Here is a 24,175-nt window from a genome sequence, read left to right on the forward strand (position 1 = left end):
GATCCTTCGCTACAAACAAACAGACAGACAGACATCGTTCTACTTTGTATTATAGATATTTACATACAATCATATAATACTAGTAGGGTGTTTGTCTGAAGCTGGTAAACTCAAATTAATAAATTGGTGGTCCGAATTAGTTGTACTTTTCTTTTGAGATTTAAAAATATATTAGGGTGGTTTTGTACTATTTTTCTTTAGTTCAATTTCTTGCTTTATTATTTTTTGAAATTTAATTCTGTTTTAATCAAAAATTAACAAAAGTCTAATACTATTTGCAAATACATCAGAACATTTATCAAGGGTTGCCAGTCGTGTCTTTAGCTGCACAGCTGCTGCTGATGGTGGTTGTGTCTGAGTGTTGCTTACGGTTGGGATTGATGCCACATAGCTGCGTTACAAAGGCCGTAGCTGAGGAAGCCAGGTGGCTGGATGAACCAGCCGAACTCTTAGCTTTAGGATAGTGAGCGAGAAATAGACTTGACACCTAATAAATTAATAACATTATGTAAAACTTAAGAACAAGGGATAATCCTTCATAATAAAAATATCTTTCTAACACAAAAATATTAAATCATTGAGATAAAATTATTTCTTTTGCTCAATGGAATGGTTTTGCCTCAGACTCTATGAGCACTACATTCGAGGGGCTAGAAAAATAGCTTAAAACCATCTAAAAACTTAAATCTAAAAATAAAATAGTCTAAAATCAGAACCTATGTGAAGCTTACCTAAAATAGAGAACCCAATTGATTCAGTAGTTATTAATATTTTAAGCTTTTAATATTAAGACAAAAAACCTTATGACTTTTTAGGTGTGTCTGATCCCTAGTGACTGGGAAAACTGTTTAGATGACAGAAAAATGTTTTACAGTCTGTAATTAGCAGAATATTACAACATTTACACATATCATAACAAGGATAATCAAGATAATGAATAGCGCCGCAAATAAAAAAATTAAAGATAAAAACAATAAGGTCATTTTATTTTCACTAAGTATTACATTGTCTTAAGATTGCTGATTAAATCAAGGATCTAATGGGAAAAAACAATGGCTGATTAATTGATGTACATCACCTTTATGATACACAATATTACCCCTTCTGTAATTTACAATAAGTGGTTAAAACGTTTGGACACTCAACTTAATGAGCCAACCAATCAAAATTCATTAAAAGTTGCCAAAGTTGTTAAGTAACGAATAAGAAAACGTTATAATAAAACTTTGGGGACTAGTGTAATAAACAGTCCAATGTCCCCTTCCTCCCAGGGTTATATTAGAAATTTACAAGTTTTAATTCTGTTGAAAGAAAGAAAGCTATTTATGAAGTAGCTGTGCTATTTAATATAATCGGAGTACGTGCGCAGAAAAAGTAGAACATTACTAACAAATGATAGAATAACTTTTTCAGTATGGTCTTCAAACCGAATAATATCCGATGGAAAAATCATGTATCGTTTTGTATTGTAGACAATTTTCCGCGAATAATTTAATAAAAATCATAATATTGATACCGAAGGCATGGTCTAGCAAAACTGGGATTGATCTTATAATTTTTTTTATTTTACTGTCTGCGGAAAGCTGTCTTTAATACAATGCAATATGTAACTATTCTAGTATCGCAGCCACTCTATAAGCAATCCCAACTGATATTCGTTTGTCCCAACGCCTGATTTTAGAGCTTCGCTTCGCTTTTAGATGTTGTCATCCTTGTTTTGAAAATCTTTAGATTTCTTTTTTTTTATTTTTAAAATTAAAACTGTTTCAAATGCTCTTTTAAATATCATGTATTAGTCAACCTTATTTTAATTGATATAATTTGTGAAACAAATATCATATGTAATAAACAAAATTTTAATATTGAACTTTTATGAGTTTGTTTACAATTTAATTGTAAAAAATTGAATAAAAATGCAGGAAAAGGTCTCACTCTATATTCCCCACTAATTTTCATATCCATAAAAGCGAAAACAATTGAGGTAAAAAATGAAAAATTTTAATTCTTTCAAAAACGTTCTACCTTTTTTTGGTCGGGGGAGTAAAAAGTCGCATAGGATTTCATAAGGTAATTCGTCTTTTTTTTTTAGGGGGGAAGGAGATATAAGCCCCACTAGCAACAGTTTTATGTTAATTAATAAATATATGTATATTATACGTAGATATTTTGACAGGGGAAAAATTGGTCACTTATCGGTCAGTTCGTCAGTTCCAGAAGGAGGGGAGGGGGGGGGGGGTGCATTTAAGGAGGTGGATGAGGGGGATCGTTATTTTAACAAGCTAAAAGTTTACCTATATTAAAGTACATGATAATCCGGTGTAAGATCCAAGTAATATTTAATCCATTATTATGTTTTTAATTAAAATTTACCATAAATATTTTAATCATGGGTAGAAAAAGTGAGTCAAAATTAGCTTTGCAACTTAAATTAAATGTTTTCATGGACCACTGATATCTAAGCAAATGAGAACAAGGATGACAACATCTATAAGTAGCGAAGCACAAACATCATTAATAGACATGAGGATAAGGTAATTTTTAGACCAGATGTTACAAGTCACAAGTCACAAGAAAGGGAGAGAGAAAAGAAAGTAGCATATAATACAACATTAAAAAACCACGAAACCTTGATAAAACATAATTTATATTTTCTAGCATGACCGACAGACCGACGGACCAAATGAGTTACATTCTGGGTGCTCAGTCTAACTTAAAAGCAGTCGGACAAACGGACGGATTGACTGTCGTACAGATGGACACACGGACCGACTTACAGACGAAGTGAATTCTAAAAGTAGCTTCGTAAATAATACGAGAGAGAGAAAGAGAAAGAGAGAGAGCGGGTGAGAGAGAGAGATGATGTAAAAGTTGTTTTTATTCTCTGCAAAATGTAAAGACCTCGTAAACATTTTAGATGAAAATTGTTTTCCAAACACTTTTATGAAACCTGAGATTTCTCTCTTTTTTCTATTGGTCTCTCTTTTCTCTTTATTTTTCTATTTTTATCTCTCTATCTCTATTTACCTTTTCTTTTTTATATCTCTGTATTTCTCTCTCTCTCTCTCTCTCTCTCTCTCTCTCTCTCTCTCTCTCTCTCTCTCTCTCTCTCTCTCTCAACCTCTCTCTCTCTCTCTCTCTTGTTGATTGTTTAATTCTCAAATTCTGTAGATGTAAACTTGAGCAATATCATTCTTATTTAAAGGGACGCCTTTACAGTTTCGCAATCCTAATATAAAAGTAGTAAGGTTCTTTGTTTGTTGGATTTTTAATTACAAATTTAATTCTTGGAATGGTTTTAGGCTTTTTCTGTCTCTGTTGGATTCCTAAAGCTCCTAGATGCTAAGGGTGCATCCGCTAGTAAGTTATAATGAGTTTTAGGGAATCTTTTTAAATTCAATTTTTTGGCTGAATCAAGAATAAAAGAAGAAGCTTATTAAATAAAATGAAATTGAAGACTTTACCTTTTCCTAACTTATTTTTTATGCGTTTTCTAGTTTAGTAAAACAAAGGTTTACAATGCAATGTTTAGAAATATAGATATAATAAAAAAAAAGCTTTATGTAATACGTTTCCTCTCCAGTACTATTAAAAAGATTATTGTTATAGTTTTCTTATTATATAAAGTAGTAGGTTATTTCTGTTTGTCCGTTTAGATCTTGCCTAGTTTTCAGTTTAAAGAAGCTTTACAAAGGTCCTGGGAAGGTTCTAAGCTATATTATTTTCATACTTAATTCTTGGAACGAATTTTTGGCTTTATTTTAGGGAAAGAGGGCCTTAAGATATTGTTTGGTGCTATATCTTTTTTTGAGAAGGTTTCAAAGCCACCAAAAATTATACAAAGCTTTCTGAAATTTCTGATTAATTTTTTCTAGCTGTTAAAAAAACCTACTAGATACTTGAAAAGGCTCAACATTTTATAAAATTGTTTTAATTTGAAGAAACTTAATATTTATTATTTGATTAGTTCGTTTTTTATAAATCGGGTAAATCATATTATTATACTGTTATACTATAAAAATTATTATCCAAAATCTAAAAAATCTATATGATAATAATTGAAGTAAGGACCTTCTGGCAATGACAAAACGAACAAACGTACATTCTCTTAGTGTAGAAAGGGCATTAATACTGCCGCTAAAATGTTAGCTCAGCGCAACCAACTCCCCCCCCCCCCCCATACACATATATATTATATACACATACTGTGTGTATCTCTTGTAATTGTGTAAACAACAGAATATGGAAGGAATCTGTGTAGGTTTGTGTGTGTGTGTCTGTCTATGCTTGTGTGTGTATGTGTGTTTGTGTGGTTGCAAGAAGCATAAAGGTTATGTTAAAAGAGAGAGAGGCAAAATAATGAGAGAGAGAAAGAGAGTTAGAGTCAGAGTGACATAGAAAAGATATAACTACACACAAAACATGGGGGGAAGAAGGGGGGACAGATAAAAAAAAGGGGGGATTAAGGACATGTATAAGAGACAGCTAGGATGGAACAAGATTCTACCGCTAAACTGCCCAACCGACCCCATCCGCCGTCTCCCATTGGTCGCTGTCCACTCATCATCGGCCCGTGATTGGCTCGCCAGCGCCGTATAACAGATTAGGAAGGGGAAGTTGGGCCGGTGTAACGCGTAAATAGGGGAAGGTTGCATTGTATTGAAAGGGAGTGGGTAGAAGATGATGATGGTTATCATGGCTGCGGCCTGCGGCCTGCTCATCCTCCCTTACACTCCGGGCTCATCCTATCCCATGCTACAAAGCAGGTGGTGTGTGTGTGTGTGTGTGTGTGTATGTGTGAGTATAGTCTCCTCCGCTCTGTATACCATCCTCTCTCCACCTCCCTGGCAAATGCTTGTCTTGTGCAGTCATTTACACACTACTGTCATATCATCATGGACTAACATACAAAGTTAACTACGAGTATGACACACTTATGAACATATATCAATATAAAAAATAAAAACTTTATATGATACAGCTATAGACATTGAACAAAATTGTTTATGTTTTAAAGAAAATATTTAAAAAGTGATTATGCTGACGGTTAGACAATTTGAAGGTAGGTTAATTTTGTTCCAGTATGGCTTTAAAACCGATTGATATCCGCTGGATTAGAATTTTATATTTTTATTTTATTATCCGCAGAAAGCTGTCTATGATATCGTGCTATTAAAAACAATTAAACAATCAGTGAATAAAAAACATTATAAGAAATGTAAAAAATAGGGGTGATGTTTATATGAAAACGTACTATGACATACGAATTGAGATTTAATAGGAAACTTTTTGGTCTTTATTCAGTGGTATTTTAAATTTTAATAATGAAATATTAATAGGTTTAAGTTCTTTTGCTTTTATAAAAAAAATTTTCATGATTAAGTGATAATCTGACATAAGATTTAAAGCATATTTTTTATTCAAGTAAATACTGTAATTTATTAAATTACAAAATAAAAATAAAAATGTGACACAAAATAATTTAATTATAAGGTATACAATTAAAGTATGCAGATTTTTATTACATTTATCTATAATTTATATTTATAAGTTAAAAATGAACCTTATTAAACTTTCTTGAACTAAAATATTTCTAGAAATAAACCCTGACCGGGCGAGGTAGTAATGCCAGCTCCATTAAAAATTGCAAAAATAATAAAGTTTGCAAAAGTTTGGATTTGCATTATCATATCTGTGTTACTCTGCGGTGTCCTATCATTTCAGCAAAAGTCTTGTTTTTCATCAAAAGTTATCAACAGTTTTGCCAATTAACGCTAAAGTACAGACTGTCCCGTTTTGGTTGCCTAATTTTCTCTATTAAACCCCTTTTCTTTACTTTTTAATTTATTTTGTGCGTTCATGACACATTGGCAATTATGATTTTTGCGAAAACTTTTGCACACCGCTAGTTGCGAGTACTCCTCATAATGGATTAATTACTGGTTTCAAACTTGTGCCTCTGCTGCCAAATTTGTCATGAAACTCTTTTTATGGAGGGAAATATCTTTTAGTTGGAATTCTTTTAAAATTTCGTGTGATTTCTACTTAAGGAAAAAATTATTTATGGAAAAATATAAATAGTCATTCTATGTATGTCTGTTAAAATCTCGCGAATGACTGATTGAGTTATTCATATCAGGGTAAATAATGCTAGGACAGGTTTTTAACTATTTTTTCTTTAGATATGTTATTCTTTTATATAGGAACATTAAATCGTTAGTTCTTTTATGTCTATTTTGTTGTCAAATTACTGACATTTTGCTAAATTTAGGTATTTAATTAGTAAAACAATTTATTTAAATAAATTGTAAATTAAAAGATAAATGTATCAAGGTCTGTTATCATGTAAAAGTAATAATTTTATATTTCAAAATTTTCAAATTAAATATTTTATTGCTCTGGCCTCGATAATTAAATATTAACATTATCAGCTTGTATCTATATATTTATATAAGTTATTTTCTTTGTGTATTTTTTGTAATATTTAATCTAAAATTATAATAAAAAAGATATTTTTGTCCTTTGTAACGTCTGTCTGTTCGTCTCTTCTTTTTTTAAAATTTTCTTCAAAAAAGACATTTTCTTATATTTGTAAGATCCAAATATTTTTCTAATTCTAAGACACATCATTTTTTGCTTTTTGTGTTTTTCTGGATTAAAGGTCCAATACTTAAAAAAGTAAATAAAAATTGTGAAGATATCCTGGGAATGTGTTAACGTCACAAGACGGGCCTAATTAATTTGCGCAATAAAAGGTGACAAACATCATTCTAATCTGAAAAGCATTAGTTGTAATAAATCACTGATAAACGGACTTTAATAATTTTTATGACTCTCTCTATCTGTGTGTCTTTTCATTCCATTACAAAGCCTCCTCCCCCGATCCCTCCATCCACCGTTCTCTTTGCAAGAAGCGAAGCTACTCTATAACTAGGACATGTCCTTACGTCATTCTGATCGCTTAAAGTAAGTATACTCCTCTCCAATCTAATCCATAAGCGTGCTGAAGGATGGCATCAACACCCCTTTAAATATCACTTTTACTCACTTGATCACACAACGCAATCGATCATGTTTAATTTTGTACAAGCTGCACAGCTTCTGGATATAAACTTCCCTGTTATCTACATCATCCCAGGGATCTAAAGGGATAAGAAAATGGCTCATAAATTAACGTACATCACCAATAATGATACTCAAATATACCTATTCTGTAGATATATGTAGAACAACTAGCGGTTAAAAAGTTTGGACACTCAACTTAATGAACCAACAAATCAAAATTTAATTTAAAAATTATAGAACTTTGGGGACTAGGAAGTAAACAGCTCAATTACCCCCCCCCCCCCCCTCCTCCCTGATATTATCCTGTCTTAAGCTTGCTAACCTTTGGAATCATTCTAATTTAATTGTAAAATTGGATAAAAAAGTAAATATTTTTTTGGATAGTTTTATGATTATTATTAAATTTGTTGGGATAAGTGAGATAACAATTTAAAATTGGTTAATAAACAATAAAATCTTATCTCATCTTTGGCGACAGCGCAGCTACTCTATAACTTAGGTATGGCTTTACGTCCTATTTTTGCGGTAGCGCAGCTACAATATAACTAAGGTATGGCTGTATGTCCGTTTGTAAGTTTTTAGTTATATTCGCATCGTATTATAAACAGCTTTTCGCGGAAATGAATTAAAGATATGATATTAAAACCAGTTTTATGATTTTTATTTTGATATTTGTGGAAAATTGTCTGTAATACGATGCATTATTTTTCAGTATGGCTGAAAACTGGTTCTATTCCAGCGGATATTAATTAATTTCGAAGCCATTAAAATCATCCTTGTTCGTTTCATATTTTTATTGAAAAGAAAAAATAATTTTGAATGCTCGTTAATTAATTTCTTAAATTTAAATTTATTTTCTTAATGAACCTTTTACTAATAAAATCGTTAAAATCCAAACAATTTATGATCAAATTTTTATCTTCATAAAGTTATAAATAATATTATCTTACATCAATAAACTATATACAAAAATAGAACTGTAATTGAGCATTTAGATAAGATTATAACAATTTCTGCTGGCCACAGAATTTCTTTTAAGGATTGTTGGCTTAATATTGTCAGCAGATTAGTGCTGTATTATCTTATATAGTTATATTTCAGGGATTAAGAGGGATAGGACAATGGTGATAAATGGATGTACATTCCCAATGATGATACATAAAATTATACTTTCGTAAATTACAATTAGATTATTGGTTGAAACGTTTGGACACTCAACTTGATGCACCAACCATCAAAATTTGATAATAGTCCCAAATGTTGTTGAGCCAACGAATAAGAATTATAAAACTTTGAGGACTATAAAAACCCAATGTCCCCTCACTCCCTGGTTACATTTAGCTATATTACAAATTTATTCTCAGAAGATATAATCATAGATACTCAATAATTAACAAAAAAATTTAATATATGTAGTTAAAATCACTTTAAAATTGATTTCAGAACGTCCTCTTTCTTCCCATTGTAATTAGCCCAAGACAAGATTAGAAACTATACAAAGCCTCCTTGAAAATGAAATCCCTAATGTTAAAGCCATCCTATTATAGAAAGTAGTAAACTTGTTTGTCTGTAATTTAATATTTTAATAACTACTGAACCGATTGAGTTCTTCATTTAAACAAAGCTTTCCATAGGTTTTGGGATGGTTTTGGGCTATTTTTCTGCCCCTTTCTCTTCCTCACTACATATCCCCTATATGCTAGGGCGCAACCGCTAGTTATTTGTATGTTAATAAGCATTCAGAAACATAAAATATCATTTTTAGCCTGTATTAAAACAAATCAGAATGAAGTCATAATATTTAGAGAATGAGTATATTCTGTTCTTATAAAATGATGAATGTGTCTCGTCCAGAAGCTATATAAATGGATATATTATTACTTGGATATTGCAACAGATTTTCTTGTAATCTGATAAAGTGATGCTCGAAGCTGGCTAATATAACGACAGCCCCTCCTTTAACCCATCCACTCCCCTCCTAATATATGGACGAACTGACCAATTAATGAGTTTTTTGTTAGCAACCTAAACTGACGACATTTTTTCCCCTGTCATAATATCCACGTATATTCTATATCCATTTATATATATAATACTTTATTAACAATAAGAAAATGATTCACAAAGAACTTTTCTTGTTACGCCATGAGTCTCAAAGGATCGTTATAATCCATGATAAAAATGAAATAAAAATGTAAGCTAGTCACACAGAATCCGATAATCCTAGGATGACATTTTTACTCACCATTCACAGATAAAAGAATTGAGGGAATGTTGGAAGTGGGAGGTGGGATGGGGGGTAAAATAAGAAAGTAGCTCAGACCTTCAACATTTAAAAAGTTTACTTTAATCAAAATTTCTTTACTATTAATGTTATATTTAATGTTTATTAAAATCCTCCATATAAGTGTTTATTTACATAGAGTAATAATAAAATTTGTATGTATGAGATATATGTTTATCTATTAGTTATATACTTATGGTTGTGCGGAAGGGGGGTATCGAACTTACTACTCCCCTTCATATTTTTTCACCATCTTAAGATTTAATTATGTACGCCGTAAGTTAAAAATGCAGAAAAAATTAAATGTTAAATTGTTGGAATGAAAAAATGCACAAAAATATTTGTATTAATCCATTGTGATTAATTATTATGGATTAGCAGCTCCATAACTTGTAGCATAGATAACAATTTTATTACCTTCACCGACCAAATAGATAAGTTTATATACATCAACTTTAGCAACTTATCATTTTATGTACATACTTACTTACTTACTTTGTTAAAAGCGAAGCTTTTCTATAATTAGGGTCGGTCCGTCCGTACGTCCGTACGTCCGTCCGTCCGTCCGTAACGGATAGCTTTTTCCGTTAATTTAGGCATGTTAGAATTGTCCTATCGATTTCAAATTTTGCATGGTGATTCCTTTAGTAGTTAGGTACGATTTAGAAAGCGTAGCAACTCTATAATCATTACCAAAATGTCCGTACGTCCATTTTAAACATGTTGATTTTTTTACTTTTTACCAACAAATTTTTATGTGATCAAATCATCGGATTGATCTGATTTTTGGTATATTGATTCCTAGGACAACAAAGTATAATGTAATAAGCGAAGCAACTCTATAATCAAGCCCTAAAAATGTAAGTATGTCCATAAAAATTATCCTGTATCAAGCAGTTTTACAACAAATTTACTTACAATTTTGCTTTGACTCTTATAAATTTATATTATGATAATTAAGTTCTAACACTATACAAGTGTTAATGTCCGTTTGTCCTACCGTTTCAGTGCTTCGCTTTTATGGATGTTGTCATCCTTGTTTATACCAATTTTATTATCTAACGAATATTTGTTAAAAGCGAAGATTTTCTTCAATTAGGGTTATTGTTCTGATTGTATATTGTAGAATGAAGATTTGTGTAATGATAAGGTGATAAGGTATAACCCTGGAAACGTAGCAATTCTTTAATTATCATTAATTGGTCAGTCCGTCCCTTTGAAACCTTTTGATGTGTATTAACAATAACAATAAGCACAATACAAGAATATAAATAGACTTGATATAAAAACTGTCCCCTATGATTTTTTTTCCTTGTGTTTCGGAACGCAATCCTAGCCGTTCTCGAAATCTTAATCTCAAGCCCTCCGAATGACCAACATGTGAAGTTTACAAATGTGTATTTATTACCATGAAAACAGTGAGTCTAAAACAAAAATATAAGAATTAATATCATAAAATTAATGGTTATTATTTTTGTAACATCGAGGTTGCGTGATTTCAATTTAATGAAAAATATGAAATTTATAAAAAACTTTAAATTGGCACGAATCATATTAAATAGCATCAGAAATTGATAATTTTAGAATAAAATGATCAATAATATAAAGGAGAATATTCGTATGTCAAAACTTAGCAGTTAAATGGTCTATTTATTGAAAAATTAATGTTTTAAAATTTCTTCATAAAATCATACCATTTTACACTTAATTTCAAGAATTAAAGATAAATTCTTACCACATATGATGTCAAACTAAGCAGGAAGGCTTATTTGAGATATTCCACACATCAGAGCACATGTATATTAAAGCAATACATTATTTTTATTCACTTAGCTCCTCACGTGGGACTAATCAAAGGAAAAGTGCGCGTTTCTTTTGTCCGTTTACAAGCCACGCGCCGCGCGGAGATAGTTAGGAATGCCGCGTAACACACTCATTCTCTAGAAAATTTGGTGTAAGGAAACAGGGATTAATGGGTTCGAACTTGCCAGGGAATACAAGAAAAACATACCGAAACACACCCGTCTATTCACTGGGAATCGAACACAATACCTCATCTTTGCAATATGCGTGCAGACAGTGTCCACGAAATCACAATCTCACAACACATAAACCACAAGAGTTTAAAATGTTATGGCCATAAGGCCTAAAATTAATTATGGTAACTCGCGAATACCACAATAACTCAAACCGAGTCCACTACCACATAAGGATAGGAATAAGGAATGGGAAAAGCATTCAACATTCATGAATTGCACATTTACCACTCACACATCTCATTATATCATGGCCTCATAATCTCAATTAAAATTAGAATTACAGACCATGTAATTGCGAATACATGAATTAATAATCAATAGTACCTAAACTTTGATTAGGTATCTACATAATAATAGGCAAATGATTTTTATATTAAAAATCGCATCAATAATTAAATAATCAACTCAAACTTTTTTCATCAAAAGAAAGAAAGATTAAATAATGACATTTTTTTCTACTAAATCTTTTTGCTAGAAAAGAAAAGTAAAATTTCATAAAAAACTTCTCAATATTTAGCATTTTTCTCCGGCGGAAAAATACTCGTGCTTACATCTAAACATTTCTCAGATAAGATAGGTAAGATCCTTAAATCTAAACATGTTTTATAAAATAGATACTTAAATCTAAATAAAATATGACTGTAAAAAATCATCAAACTTCGGAAAATTAAAATTTCATAATTTTAAATCTTCGTGAATCAAATTTGCGTAAAATTAAAAATGCAATTAATATGCAAATTAAAATTACCAAATAAAACAAAAGCTCAATATAAGAAAAGAACTTCTCTAAATGCTGAATTTGCAATTTCTCTCTGTTTTAAGAAGAAAGCAACTTATACATATTCAAACAGTCATAATTAAGGCAATTTGGGGCCTCAGTTAGAATGAACCCCTCAAGATACAAACTAACAAATCCATCAATATTAAATAATGCCATGTTCCAGCTATCCTGTCGGACGTTATGACTTTCCATCACAACTTTTGATACTGCATAATTTCTAACAGGATTTCTGGCGCAGGGCTACATCAACTGAACAAACATAATTAGTGATGTTTGAATCAAATCAAAAATAAAAGAATCATGAATAATTCAAAGAAACTTTTAAAATCATCAATCAAAGCAATCGAAATTAAATAAATTATCTTATGCTTTAGTTTTGCCGTTCTGCGGTATGTCTGGCCGAGGAAACAGAGCTAAGATACACCGTAGAGCGGTCTTATTAAGCTTAAATCTTCGAAACTCAAAGAATCTACTTAATTCAAGGCGAAAAAAAATCTGCATTTTTTCTTTAGGTACATCGGTTAAAAGGTAAATAGTAATAATTTTAATATGCATGTAATATTAAATTATTTATGTGATTGTAATAAATCTTAAAGAAATATTTGTATGATGTAAAAAAAATCTATTGTGTTAATTTTTTATCATATCGAATTTCAATCAAACAAGGATAAAATGTTTGTATTTGCGTAGGCACCTAGGAAAATTTCCGCGAAAAAATCCCTGGTCCCGGAAAGACTTAAATCATTGAAAAAACTTGCGAAAACGTATGAAAAACTTAAGTTTGCATTTCAAATGAAAAAATCTTGCGTCGATTTGAAAGTTTAAACGAAAATGTATCGAAATTTGCGTTACTTACAAATCTTAAGAAATGGTTAATTTCTTTTTACAAAAATACTATTGAAGCAGTATTTTAATATATGCGATAAAAATGAAGGTAGAGTTAATTTAAAATATGCATAGTTTATCTTAAATTAATTCTGTGGCATTCAGATAAAATATTAATCAATATTTTAATAATATTATACATCGTGTTCATTATTATAAATGCTTAAACATGAACGAAAATACATATACCTAGGAAAATAATTGCTAAAAGTATTTTCTCAAGGTTTAAAATTGTCCGAAATCGCTAGGTACGTATATTACTACGAATCTCTGCTCTCGGAATGAAAAAAATCTTTACGCGTGGATTAATAGGAATCCCAGCTCCCGGAGTGACCAAAAAAAAACTTTTGTACATGAATTGTTAAGAATCTCTGCCTCCGGAATGAAAGAAAATCTTTGATTTGCTTACAAATTTAAACAAATATCTTGATTTTTTGCGATAATCTTTTAAAATAATAACGAGGAATATCTTAAACATTATCATAATAATATTACATGTTGTGTTCTTTACTTTAATGCATTATTTCATATGAGAATCTGAGAAATAACATTTTTTAAGTAAACGTGAACCATAAAAAATACATTTTTCGAGGTATTTTAATTCTGCAAAAATCATTTGGTAGTTAATACATACGAACTTTTGCTTTTCAAAATCATACTTAAAGAAACAAAATCTTTTAAAATCTGCTTTAAAAGTCTAAACAGTTTTGTAGAATTTTTGTGCTTAGGTATGAACAATAAAACTAGTTGAATAATGAATACTTATTCTTTACAGAACCCATTTTGGTTCCCTTCGCAAGCCTAATATATAACTTGTAATATTTTTTCTTTAAAGATCATTTTCACATAATAGTTTATGTTGTAGATTAGATATGTGTGGTTTGAATATTTTCAATGACTTTCTGGCGGCAACACCCGCCATATTTCCAACCGCCATTGGCAGGCCTCTTACCCTGCGTCGGGCGGCCAGCTTGGCAGCAACCAAGTCGATTCTTGATTCATAACACCACCAGGGCACGTAATAAAAGTGTGGCTGTCATAAGACTTAGAATCATCTACTGGCTTTTGTCCGGCCGGAACCGAAACTCCCGTCGGCTCTTGTCCGGCCGAGACCGAATATCTTATCGGCTCTTGCCCAGCTGGAACCGAAACTCCCGTCGGCTCTTGTCCAGCTGGAACTGAAACTCTGATCGGCTCTTGTCCAGCCGGAACCGAAACTCCCGTCGGCTCTTGTCCAGCTGGAACCGAATCATTCAGCGGCTCAACACCCGCCGTAACAATGTCATCAACGGCGACAGTATCGTCACCAATATCATCAGGAATAACTGCAGCACAACTAACATCATTATCAGTAATAACCACGGCAACACCCGCCGTAGCCAGGTTGTCAACGGCTGCAGCACTAGCAGAACCAAAAGGTGCAATAATAGCATCACAAGCAGTACCAACAGTCGGCTGCGGCTGAACATCTGAGCTTTCTGGTTTTAAAAACCCTATAGCTTCACTTTCCAACTCGAAATCTGAGCAGACAACATACCTACTCTTTGCTAAACCATTAGCACTAACAGCAAAATATCCAGATCCAAACAGGCTGGAGTAAAGCATGGTTTCTCCTACTGAACGTTCAGAGTAGGGAAACATCGATGGGTGCAGGTGCCCTACGAGCAAATCAACCTGCCCATTAACCAAAGTAAAATCTTCAGGTTTCATATCAAATAAAACAGCTGCCTCCACAGGATTTATGGAGCAGATCGCCTCCTCAGGACCAATGAGAGGCACTACCACAGGTTCTAACATGTGATAATTCTTGTGTCGATCAATTAAACATAGCTTGACCGTCGGGAAACATTTAACTTCACCGTCAGCTAGAGAAATTCTTGCTGAACGTCCAGTAAAAGGTAACTGAAGTTTATTAACAAGTGACTGGGTTACCATTGAAGTAGTTAAACCAGTGTCCCACATGGCGTTCACTGGGACCTTCTGGCGATTAATGTCAACGACGTCTAACTGTTGTAACATTAACATTAGATTCGCCTCAGGGGAAGTATGTACTTCATAGACGGCGGCAGCCATATCAACACTCTCATGCAAAAGGTTGTTATGGGCCTGACCACAATTGTCCACTTTGCAGCCGCCTATTACATCTGCCTTCGGGCAATCCACAGATTTATGCCCTTTTTGCAAACAAGTCCAACAGCATCCAGCACTCTCCACAATACTCTTCCTGTCTGACACTGACAGGTCATGAAATTTTGGGCACTTGTAAAGAAAGTGCATATCATTACAGCCATTTACAAAACATGACTGCTTCATCTTAGATTTACCAGGTTTACCTACGGCGGTAGCGGCTGTCGCAGGGTTACCTTTCTTCTTAGAGGGGGTGTCCATATCAGTCGAACACCTCATTAAAATGGCGCCACGCTGTTCTTCAATAATCTTTAACAGCTTTGGGACGTTTGGGACATCCATCGAGCCCAATGATAAATTGAGCTTATCTTGAAAATCACGTGGCAACTTCTTGGATAACATCACAAGAAGTATCACGGTCAACCACTGGCTGGTGGTGACCTCATCATCTTCATCATCTTTAGTCAACTGCTCCAGCTGGCTAACTGCACCACCAAACTCTGCTAAGACTGTCACAATCTGGTTGGAGTCCGACGGTTTAGACTTCTTCTCCCATTGGTTGAAAAGGCAGAGCATCTGACGTGTTTTGGACTTAAAACGCGCATCAAGGTAAGCCCATTGAGATTCATGTGATTGAATCTGAATTAACTGAAGTCTCAACTCTTTATTTTTACAGACCTTTTCACTGCTCAACAATAACTGTAAATACGACGGGTCTTGTCCTACAGTAAGCTTTTTAAAAGTGTCTTTAAAACTTACGTAGGATGCTTCCAGGCCGTCGAAAGATGGAAGAAGACGTTCGTCGACACGATTCATATATCCTGGCGTGAACATAGAACCGGCGGCGAACTGTGATGTGCCAAACGGTGACACAAATGGCGATGCTGTCGAGGCACCCGCCGTCGTTGTGGGTGGCTTCACAGGTTCAAGCTTAACCTCAGCCAATTTTTTCATCAATGCAGACAAAGTGTTTATAATTGCATCAGGTAAGGGAAAATATGGCCCTTTAATAACTTTCACAATCTTCAAACATCGATCATAAAGTTCAGCCTGATGGTTAGGCAAATTATCACCAACAACATCAACAACACTTTGAATGTCACTAAGCTCTTCTATAGCATCAAGAGCATCTTTCAAGGCACTATAGTCTTTTTGTACAGTAACTATATCAGAATAAATGTCACTAAACTCATCAAGTTCTTGGATTCTCAAACCAAGCTTGCTAAAACCGCCCATGATGCTGTCGAACGTTTCGAACTTGTCGTGGACAAGGATTGACTCCTTAGTGAGATGTCTAACATTAAGTTCTGAAGTATCACTGACCAACTTCATCACTCTATTTAGCTCACTGGTTAGGGCATCAACGGCTGGACGCAGCCGCTTACTCAATTGTTCACCTTTATTCTTTTTAGGACCCATAATTGTCACTAAAGTTAACTGTACTGATTATGACTATAATAATAATGTGTGGTAAGGTATCACAACCAACACATTCACAAAACTTCACAGATTATTCTTAGCCGCATCTGTTCTGTCTTGTTTTCATTGTTTCGGAACGCAATCCTAGCCGTTCTCGAAATCTTAATCTCAAGCCCTCCGAATGACCAACATGTGAAGTTTACAAATGTGTATTTATTACCATGAAAACAGTGAGTCTAAAACAAAAATATAAGAATTAATATCATAAAATTAATGGTTATTATTTTTGTAACATCGAGGTTGCGTGATTTCAATTTAATGAAAAATATGAAATTTATAAAAAACTTTAAATTGGCACGAATCATATTAAATAGCATCAGAAATTGATAATTTTAGAATAAAATGATCAATAATATAAAGGAGAATATTCGTATGTCAAAACTTAGCAGTTAAATGGTCTATTTATTGAAAAATTAATGTTTTAAAATTTCTTCATAAAATCATACCATTTTACACTTAATTTCAAGAATTAAAGATAAATTCTTACCACATATGATGTCAAACTAAGCAGGAAGGCTTATTTGAGATATTCCACACATCAGAGCACATGTATATTAAAGCAATACATTATTTTTATTCACTTAGCTCCTCACGTGGGACTAATCAAAGGAAAAGTGCGCGTTTCTTTTGTCCGTTTACAAGCCACGCGCCGCGCGGAGATAGTTAGGAATGCCGCGTAACACACTCATTCTCTAGGAAATTTGGTGTAAGGAAACAGGGATTAATGGGTTCGAACTTGCCAGGGAATACAAGAAAAACTTACCGAAACACCTTGATTTGATATTTTAATACGAAAAGCTTTTGATTTTTAAGCTTGAAAAGGCCTTATTTATCTAAGTGTATTGTATAAAAATAGAAAGTTAAATCTGGATTAAGGGTGACCGTTGTCATGATATCGTCATCAAAGAATACAATGCTAGAATGTATATTAACAAAAGCTACAATTGAATAGATGCTGCGCCCCTAGAATCATAGGTAACTTCTTTAAAAACCCTCTTATTTTTTTCGATTTAAAGTATGGTAACTTTTCTTTTCTTTAGGGGCGTAAAGTAGCATAAAACCCGTCCAGAATAAATTTATGTATCCGTAGAAAATTTATTTCTGACATTTCAATAGTTTTTAGGATCTTAGGAAACACATTTTCACAGTTAAACAAACTGTGAATTACTTTAGTAATTAATTGAGATAAAGTGTATGAAAAAAGAATGTTAAAAAATGAATTTGAATAGAATAAAACTAGTCCAAATATGAAAAGATAAAAAGAATAGTGTATGACTATGATCTATTGAAAAAGTTGAGCTCCCTCAGGTCAAACCATGAGATGAATAGCTTTACATACACATATGAGACTAGGGCTTGGTTCTACAAACATATCATTACTTGATATAGCAGTAATATTTTATTCACAAATCAGCTGGACTCTTCTGTATTTTTAAGTTAATGGACAGCTTTAGGAACCTTTATGAGATTTTGGACAATATTTTCAATATGTGAAAATCAGAGGAAATTTAGAGTGTTCTTTATATACAAAAGCCATTTAGGTTTCTTTTCAATTTTGGCAATGTTTTCTTATTATCTAGTAAAATGTCTTAATTGTTTATTTTTATCTTTGGTTCATGAAATAATTAATCTTTAAAATTTTCAAAAAAAAATTAAACACATACACACACTCACACACACCAAAGAGAATTATTTATTTTAATTTTGATGTTCGAAGAACGTCCAAGGTTTTTAGGGGGAGGGGGGGGGGGGGTGAAAAATCTCAGTAGGTGAGGGAGGAAATGCAAAATTTAATATCTACTGTTAAAAGCTTAATATTTACTATTTTCCATCAAAGTTTTGTTAGCTTTTTATTGCTGCGCTTCCTACGAACATATTTGTCTTTGTTTCTGTTCTATATCGAATTGATGGTATGTATGTATTAAATAAACTACTCGAAGCTAAACTTTTAATCCCCTCCTGATGTGAGCAGTTATATCTTCATTCTTCACAATCAATATATTCAAATTTCTATAAAAGAAACTATAACGTATAAAATTTAAATTTAAAACTTTTACTATGGCTGGTGTCAGTAAATTATACTGTCACGTGCATTCAAAATGATAAAAAAGGCAATTTTGGGGTTTTTAAACTTCCTGCACGCCCCTAAAATTATTTTTAAAATTTTGACTCAAATACACTATTGCGTTCGTCCGTCCGCCCGTCAGTTCATTTCTATTTGAATTAATTTGTTTCTTTGATATCAAAAGTGATGGATTTCGTCAATATTTCGTTTGTCTGTCCGATAGGTTTAGCTTTGCATTTGTGGATATTGTAATTCTCGTTTTAAAAAAATAAGGTCGATAAATGAACATCAACGGCCAAAAAATGTGAAAGATCAATGTTTTGTTTTATTATCAGTAGTTTTTGAGTAATCAAAGTATTTAAATCTTGGTATAATTTTTTTTCTTGTATATGAAACAATCCTCGTAGAAACGCTTTATCCCATTTAATAAGGCCAATACGAAGCTCCCATAAAAATGATAACTCTGTAAATCAGGTTGTTCCACTTTTAAATCTAGTGTCAATAGTTTAAAAATTGAACCTTAATTAAACTTTCTATAGATAAACTTTGATAGAACGATGAATCAGAAAAAAAACCTTTTTTTACAATGTTGCATGTTTCATTTTACAATAGAACTGAATTATTATTTACATATTTGATAACATCACACACATACAAACTTTTATTAGTTTATGATATGCTGAGTGGCCTCGCTCCTAGCCCTTTGGGGCATTGCTTAAAGTAGTCACCCCCACCACCTTAATTTTTTTTTTTTTGGGGGGGGGACTATTAAAAGTTTGGAAGATTTTTGCTTCCTGCCAAAGGAGAATATAACCGATCCAGTGGTTGCAGAGATTTTAATGGAAAGGCAACATTACATTATTCCTCATTTGAAAGGGGGGGGGGGAATGGACATTTGTCATCCTTGTTTTATTAAAATCGAAAACAAATGTTCGTTGATTTTTTTTGTTTTTAACCGACAAATTCATCAATATGATCATAATTGTTGTTTTTATATAATTTATTTCGAGTTAAACATGAAACAAACTATGAATTTATGTATTTTTAAATGTTTATAATAGATAAATTACGAATTACGGAATATAAATCATGTACATTTGAAGTATGAGATATTATTTTTTTGTTTTAATAGAAACTCAAGAAAATCAATCAGAATTTATACCCATATTATTTAAAATTGATAAAGCAGATTTTACAACAAACAATGATTGAGAGAAACAGTTTAAAATGGTCCATCTTGATAAACATTCATCTTTACTAATTTTTAATGAGCGATCTTTGGCAATTAGAATTAGCAATGATAGTTGAAAAAATATTTCATAATTAAATTATGATTACATCAAAATTATCTAAAATATAAATAATTAATTTGTTCAAAATTATAGACATAGAAGGACATTGTCTAAAGCGAAGCTACTCTATAAATGTATTGAAAATAAAATACAATAATAAAGAATCTACTCAATAATTTCATTTAAACATATGTCCGTCTATAAGAGATAGTTTAGAGGACACAAGACTTTTTAGTCTAGATATCGAAAATTTCTGTAAAAAAATTTTTTTCTCGTGTTCTTATTAAAGTTACTGAAATTGACTTCCAACCAATGAATTTTGCCATCCTTGTTATAAAAACATTGATTTTTTTCACGTTTGCATGACAGGAAGGAAACTATTTGTCTACGGTGTTTCTCTGATAGACTAGATATTTCACACAATCATAAAATCATTCTCTGACTCAATATCTGGAGCAATGGAGTCATGTCAAGGCTGTACTGCTAGCTCCATGCCTAGGTTTAATATCTGGAGTAATGGTGTCAAGCTAGCTCCATGCCTGAATTTCATTGTAGCAAAACAATTACAAAAATTTGTCATGTTCAATTATAGTAAAACAAGGTTTTTGTTTACTTAAGTTTTTAACTATGTATATTACACAATACTATACTTTTTGTCATTTTTGTTCAATGTCTATTTCTTATACACATAGTTGCCTTGTATTAACGATAATATCTGTTCTATAAACCAAAAAAAATAATTCTTGCAAAATCTATTATTTCGACGATTTTCTAATTAAAAATTATTTCTATTTATATTTAACTATTAGGTGTAATATCCCTAAAATTAAAACTCACTTTTAATAATCAAAACTAAAAGCTAAACATATTACCTACATAGTATTACAAGTTAATTTGTTTAGCCTAGTAAACTTTTAAAAGTTTGTTTGTTCACCCAAGACAAATTGCAAGCTTTGTTTTTAGTATTTTTATTAGTATGGAAGTTTAATAATTTGAATCATTTCTAATTAAAACACATTTTAAAAATTACTTTTTCTTAAAAATGTTAATAATTTTTTGTTTCTTTATTATTTTTTGTGTTTTACTTAATCCTATACAATTTTGAAAAAAATTCTATGTTTGGATATTTACTTAAAAGTGAATCACTTGACTTTAAACAATCTAATATAAGTTATAAAAACTAACACTTGCACTTAAAGTAAAAAACAACATCTAAAATTTTAATGTAAAAGGGTACAAAATTATATTTTGAAATTTCCATAATTTAGTTTTTAAATAAAAAAGTTGGAAACTTTAAAGTTAATTATGAGAAAGGTTATTTTTATTTTGTTCTTTCTGGTCACATTTTTTCAATGATAGAATCCTATCAGAGATCTATAGGGATAAGACAATGGCCGATAAATTAGTGTATATTCCCAATGATGACACCCCTTCTGTAGATTACAATTAGTGGTTGAAACGTTTTGACATTAAACTTTATGAACCAACCAAATAAAATTCTATAGAAGTCCCCAAAGCTGTTAAGCCAAGGAATATAAAAACGTTATTATAAAACTTTGTGGACTAGTGTGATAAACAGCCCAATGTCTCCTCCCTCCATGAGCTGCGTTACGAAATAAATCCATCTAAATAAAAATAAAACTCTGGGAATTAACTCTTGAAAACAACAAACTTTTTTCTGTTTCTCAAAAATTAGAAATGCATAAAATATTCCCTTCCTTGTCAAACTTTGTGTAAAGTTGTCAGAGTTTCATTAATAATTGGTTTCCGCTCTTGTGTTTCATCCTAAATTAATATTTTGTCTTGTTTTTCAGAGAGGGGGCGCTAATTTAACTTTTCCAACCATCAAACAGAATACTTCGGGGAGCATAATGGAAATTAAAAAGAAAAACAAAAAAACAGGGAGATTATGTTCTTTTTAACTTTTTAACAACTTGGATTTTTAAAATAACAAAATTTTTTGTTCTCTTGAATTGTATGTGTGTATAATGTTGCAGCGAGTTGATATGTTTAGGAAAGCCTCTTATTGGTGCTTGGCATTCATGAAGATTTGGGTATATTGATACCATATCTATAGGTGTTTATTTCTACAATTTAGGTATAAATATCTTAATTTGTAGGCCTATCTTATTTTTACTTAATTCCAATTTGTTTCTAATGAATACTAGCATAATTTATAAAGTTTTCAAGCATCTTTAATATGTAAAAAAGTTGTAGGTCCTGTTGTGGCATGCTGAACAGTATTTAACCCGTGAACCTTCCTACTTCACGCCACTCCATGCCACTACAATGGATCTTTTATTTTTTGGATGTTGCACCACATTTGCATGAACTCTGTTAAAGTAATGCTCATAGCTGACTTAATTAACAATACCCCTAATCAAGCCCCTTAACCATATCCCCTCCTCTCATAATGGATTAACGTTCTGACAAATAAATGAGGTTTATGTTAACAACCTAAATTGACGACAAATAATTTCCTGTCAATATATCCATACATTCTATATCCATTGCAACATTAGACTATTGACCTTACATTTGTTAAGCTACAACTCTACCAGCCTTGTTGGAAATTAATCAGTTTTTCAAATATTATAAATTTTACCCAGCTGCATTTATCATATTAAATATTATTCTAAAATAAGCTGTAGGCAAAATATTTTATCTTTATAATTTTCTTGTAGCTATTCTTTTTCTCATATTTTTGTTAAATTATATTTTCGGACTTTTTAACAAAATGTTTTTGATTTTTTTATGCTTATACTATTTACATGCAAATGCCTATATTGTATGCTTTAAAAGGTTTGCCTTAAGCAATGTCACTTTCAAAATTTTAATATCAAAATTATTCTGTTTAAAAAAAGGCAAAAATCTGTGGAGTATTGCAACAAATAATAAACTTATTATTTTGATTAAAGCAGTTTTTATTTGTATTGTTGTAGAGTGGCAGTACTACCAAAAAGGGGAGTAGTAGAAATATCGAATTTGTTCCCAAAATTAATATTTAATATGATTTCCAATGTTTGTATGTGTGTGTGTGTGTATAGCAGGATCAATTGTTTTATATAAATTCCTATAGAGACAAGAATAATGGTTAATGTAATCAAAATATAGGGTAATATCCCTAGAATTGTCAATGGACCATCCATTCCCGCTAAATATTTTGTATGAAAATTTGCTTTGTAATTTGTTAGGTTAGGTTACATTGAGGTTTATGAGAGCCCTGCAAGGATATTGCCTTCTAAGATTAACTGAAGGGTAAAATCTTTGAGCATGGTTCAGAAAAATAGTTTTCAAAATATGTTGTAAACAGAGAGGGGTATGTCCGGTCCACTGTTCGAATATAGGAATAAGACTAAATGAAGTATTGGTAAAAAGGGGAGAAAGGGAAGCACAATTAAGAAGGGAAATTTGAAAGAATACCTTTGATTGTTGCTTACATTATTGGTGTGCGATAAAAACTGCTTTGTTTTGCGAAAAAAGTCCTTCGTAATTTGCATTTTATGCAAAGTTTTCATAATATATTAAAAGAATATAACAAAAGAAAATTGAACTTCTTTTTTTTAGGCTTTTCCTGACCTTAGATTATCAAAATATTAACCAACGATCTAAAAATATTCTATTAAAAGCACAGAAAAAACGAAAAAACTCAATCAAATCAGGGTTTCTATATCTTTTTTTTCATGAGCAATGTACTTTTTTATTTGAAATATGGCTGACTCTTATTTACACCCTATGAGAGAAAGTCTCATGGGTGTATTGACTGCAGGAGGTGGAGGGGGGGGGGGGGGACTCTCCCAGAGACAGTTATTAATGGAAGGTAAAGGTGTATAGGACAATAATTAGGATGATGGGGGGGGGGGGGGGGGTGAGACAATGATTATGCCAATGTTATGCAAACAATCATTTTATATTGGACTCTACAGTCTTTCATGGGAATAATTACCTTTCATAGGGAGACATTTCACACAATATATTTAATTCTATATTATATGTATACAGTAATAGTACATAATTATATATGAAAGAATGATTTGGTTTACACTATATATAGACAATAAAAGATTTATGCTTAATATTAAGCTAAGCTTTTCTATAACTATATCATTTCGTTTGACTGTCTTTAAAAATAACCAGTATCTAACACAGTATTTTAAATCT

General features: G+C 31.8%; 2 protein-coding genes across 4 annotated transcripts in view; both read left to right on the forward strand.

The window, feature by feature from the left end:
* Uch-L5 (ubiquitin carboxy-terminal hydrolase L5) overlaps positions 1–24,175 on the forward strand; it is a 294,886-nt gene that overhangs the window by 222,926 nt on the left and 47,785 nt on the right. The window lies entirely within an intron of this gene.
* The window catches only part of LOC145316184 (transcription factor hamlet-like), a 38,692-nt gene continuing 19,371 nt past the window's right edge, over positions 4,855–24,175 (forward strand). The window contains exon 1 of the mRNA XM_080156534.1: positions 4,855–5,059. Coding sequence (XP_080012660.1) covers positions 5,035–5,059 — 25 coding nt within the window. The 5' untranslated portion in view covers positions 4,855–5,034. The remainder of the gene's footprint in view (positions 5,060–24,175) is intronic.

The sequence above is a fragment of the Acartia tonsa genome, chromosome 4, assembly GCF_053477335.1.
Source record: "Acartia tonsa isolate MP-2025a chromosome 4, ASM5347733v1, whole genome shotgun sequence".
Taxonomy (NCBI): Eukaryota; Metazoa; Arthropoda; class Copepoda; order Calanoida; family Acartiidae; genus Acartia; species Acartia tonsa.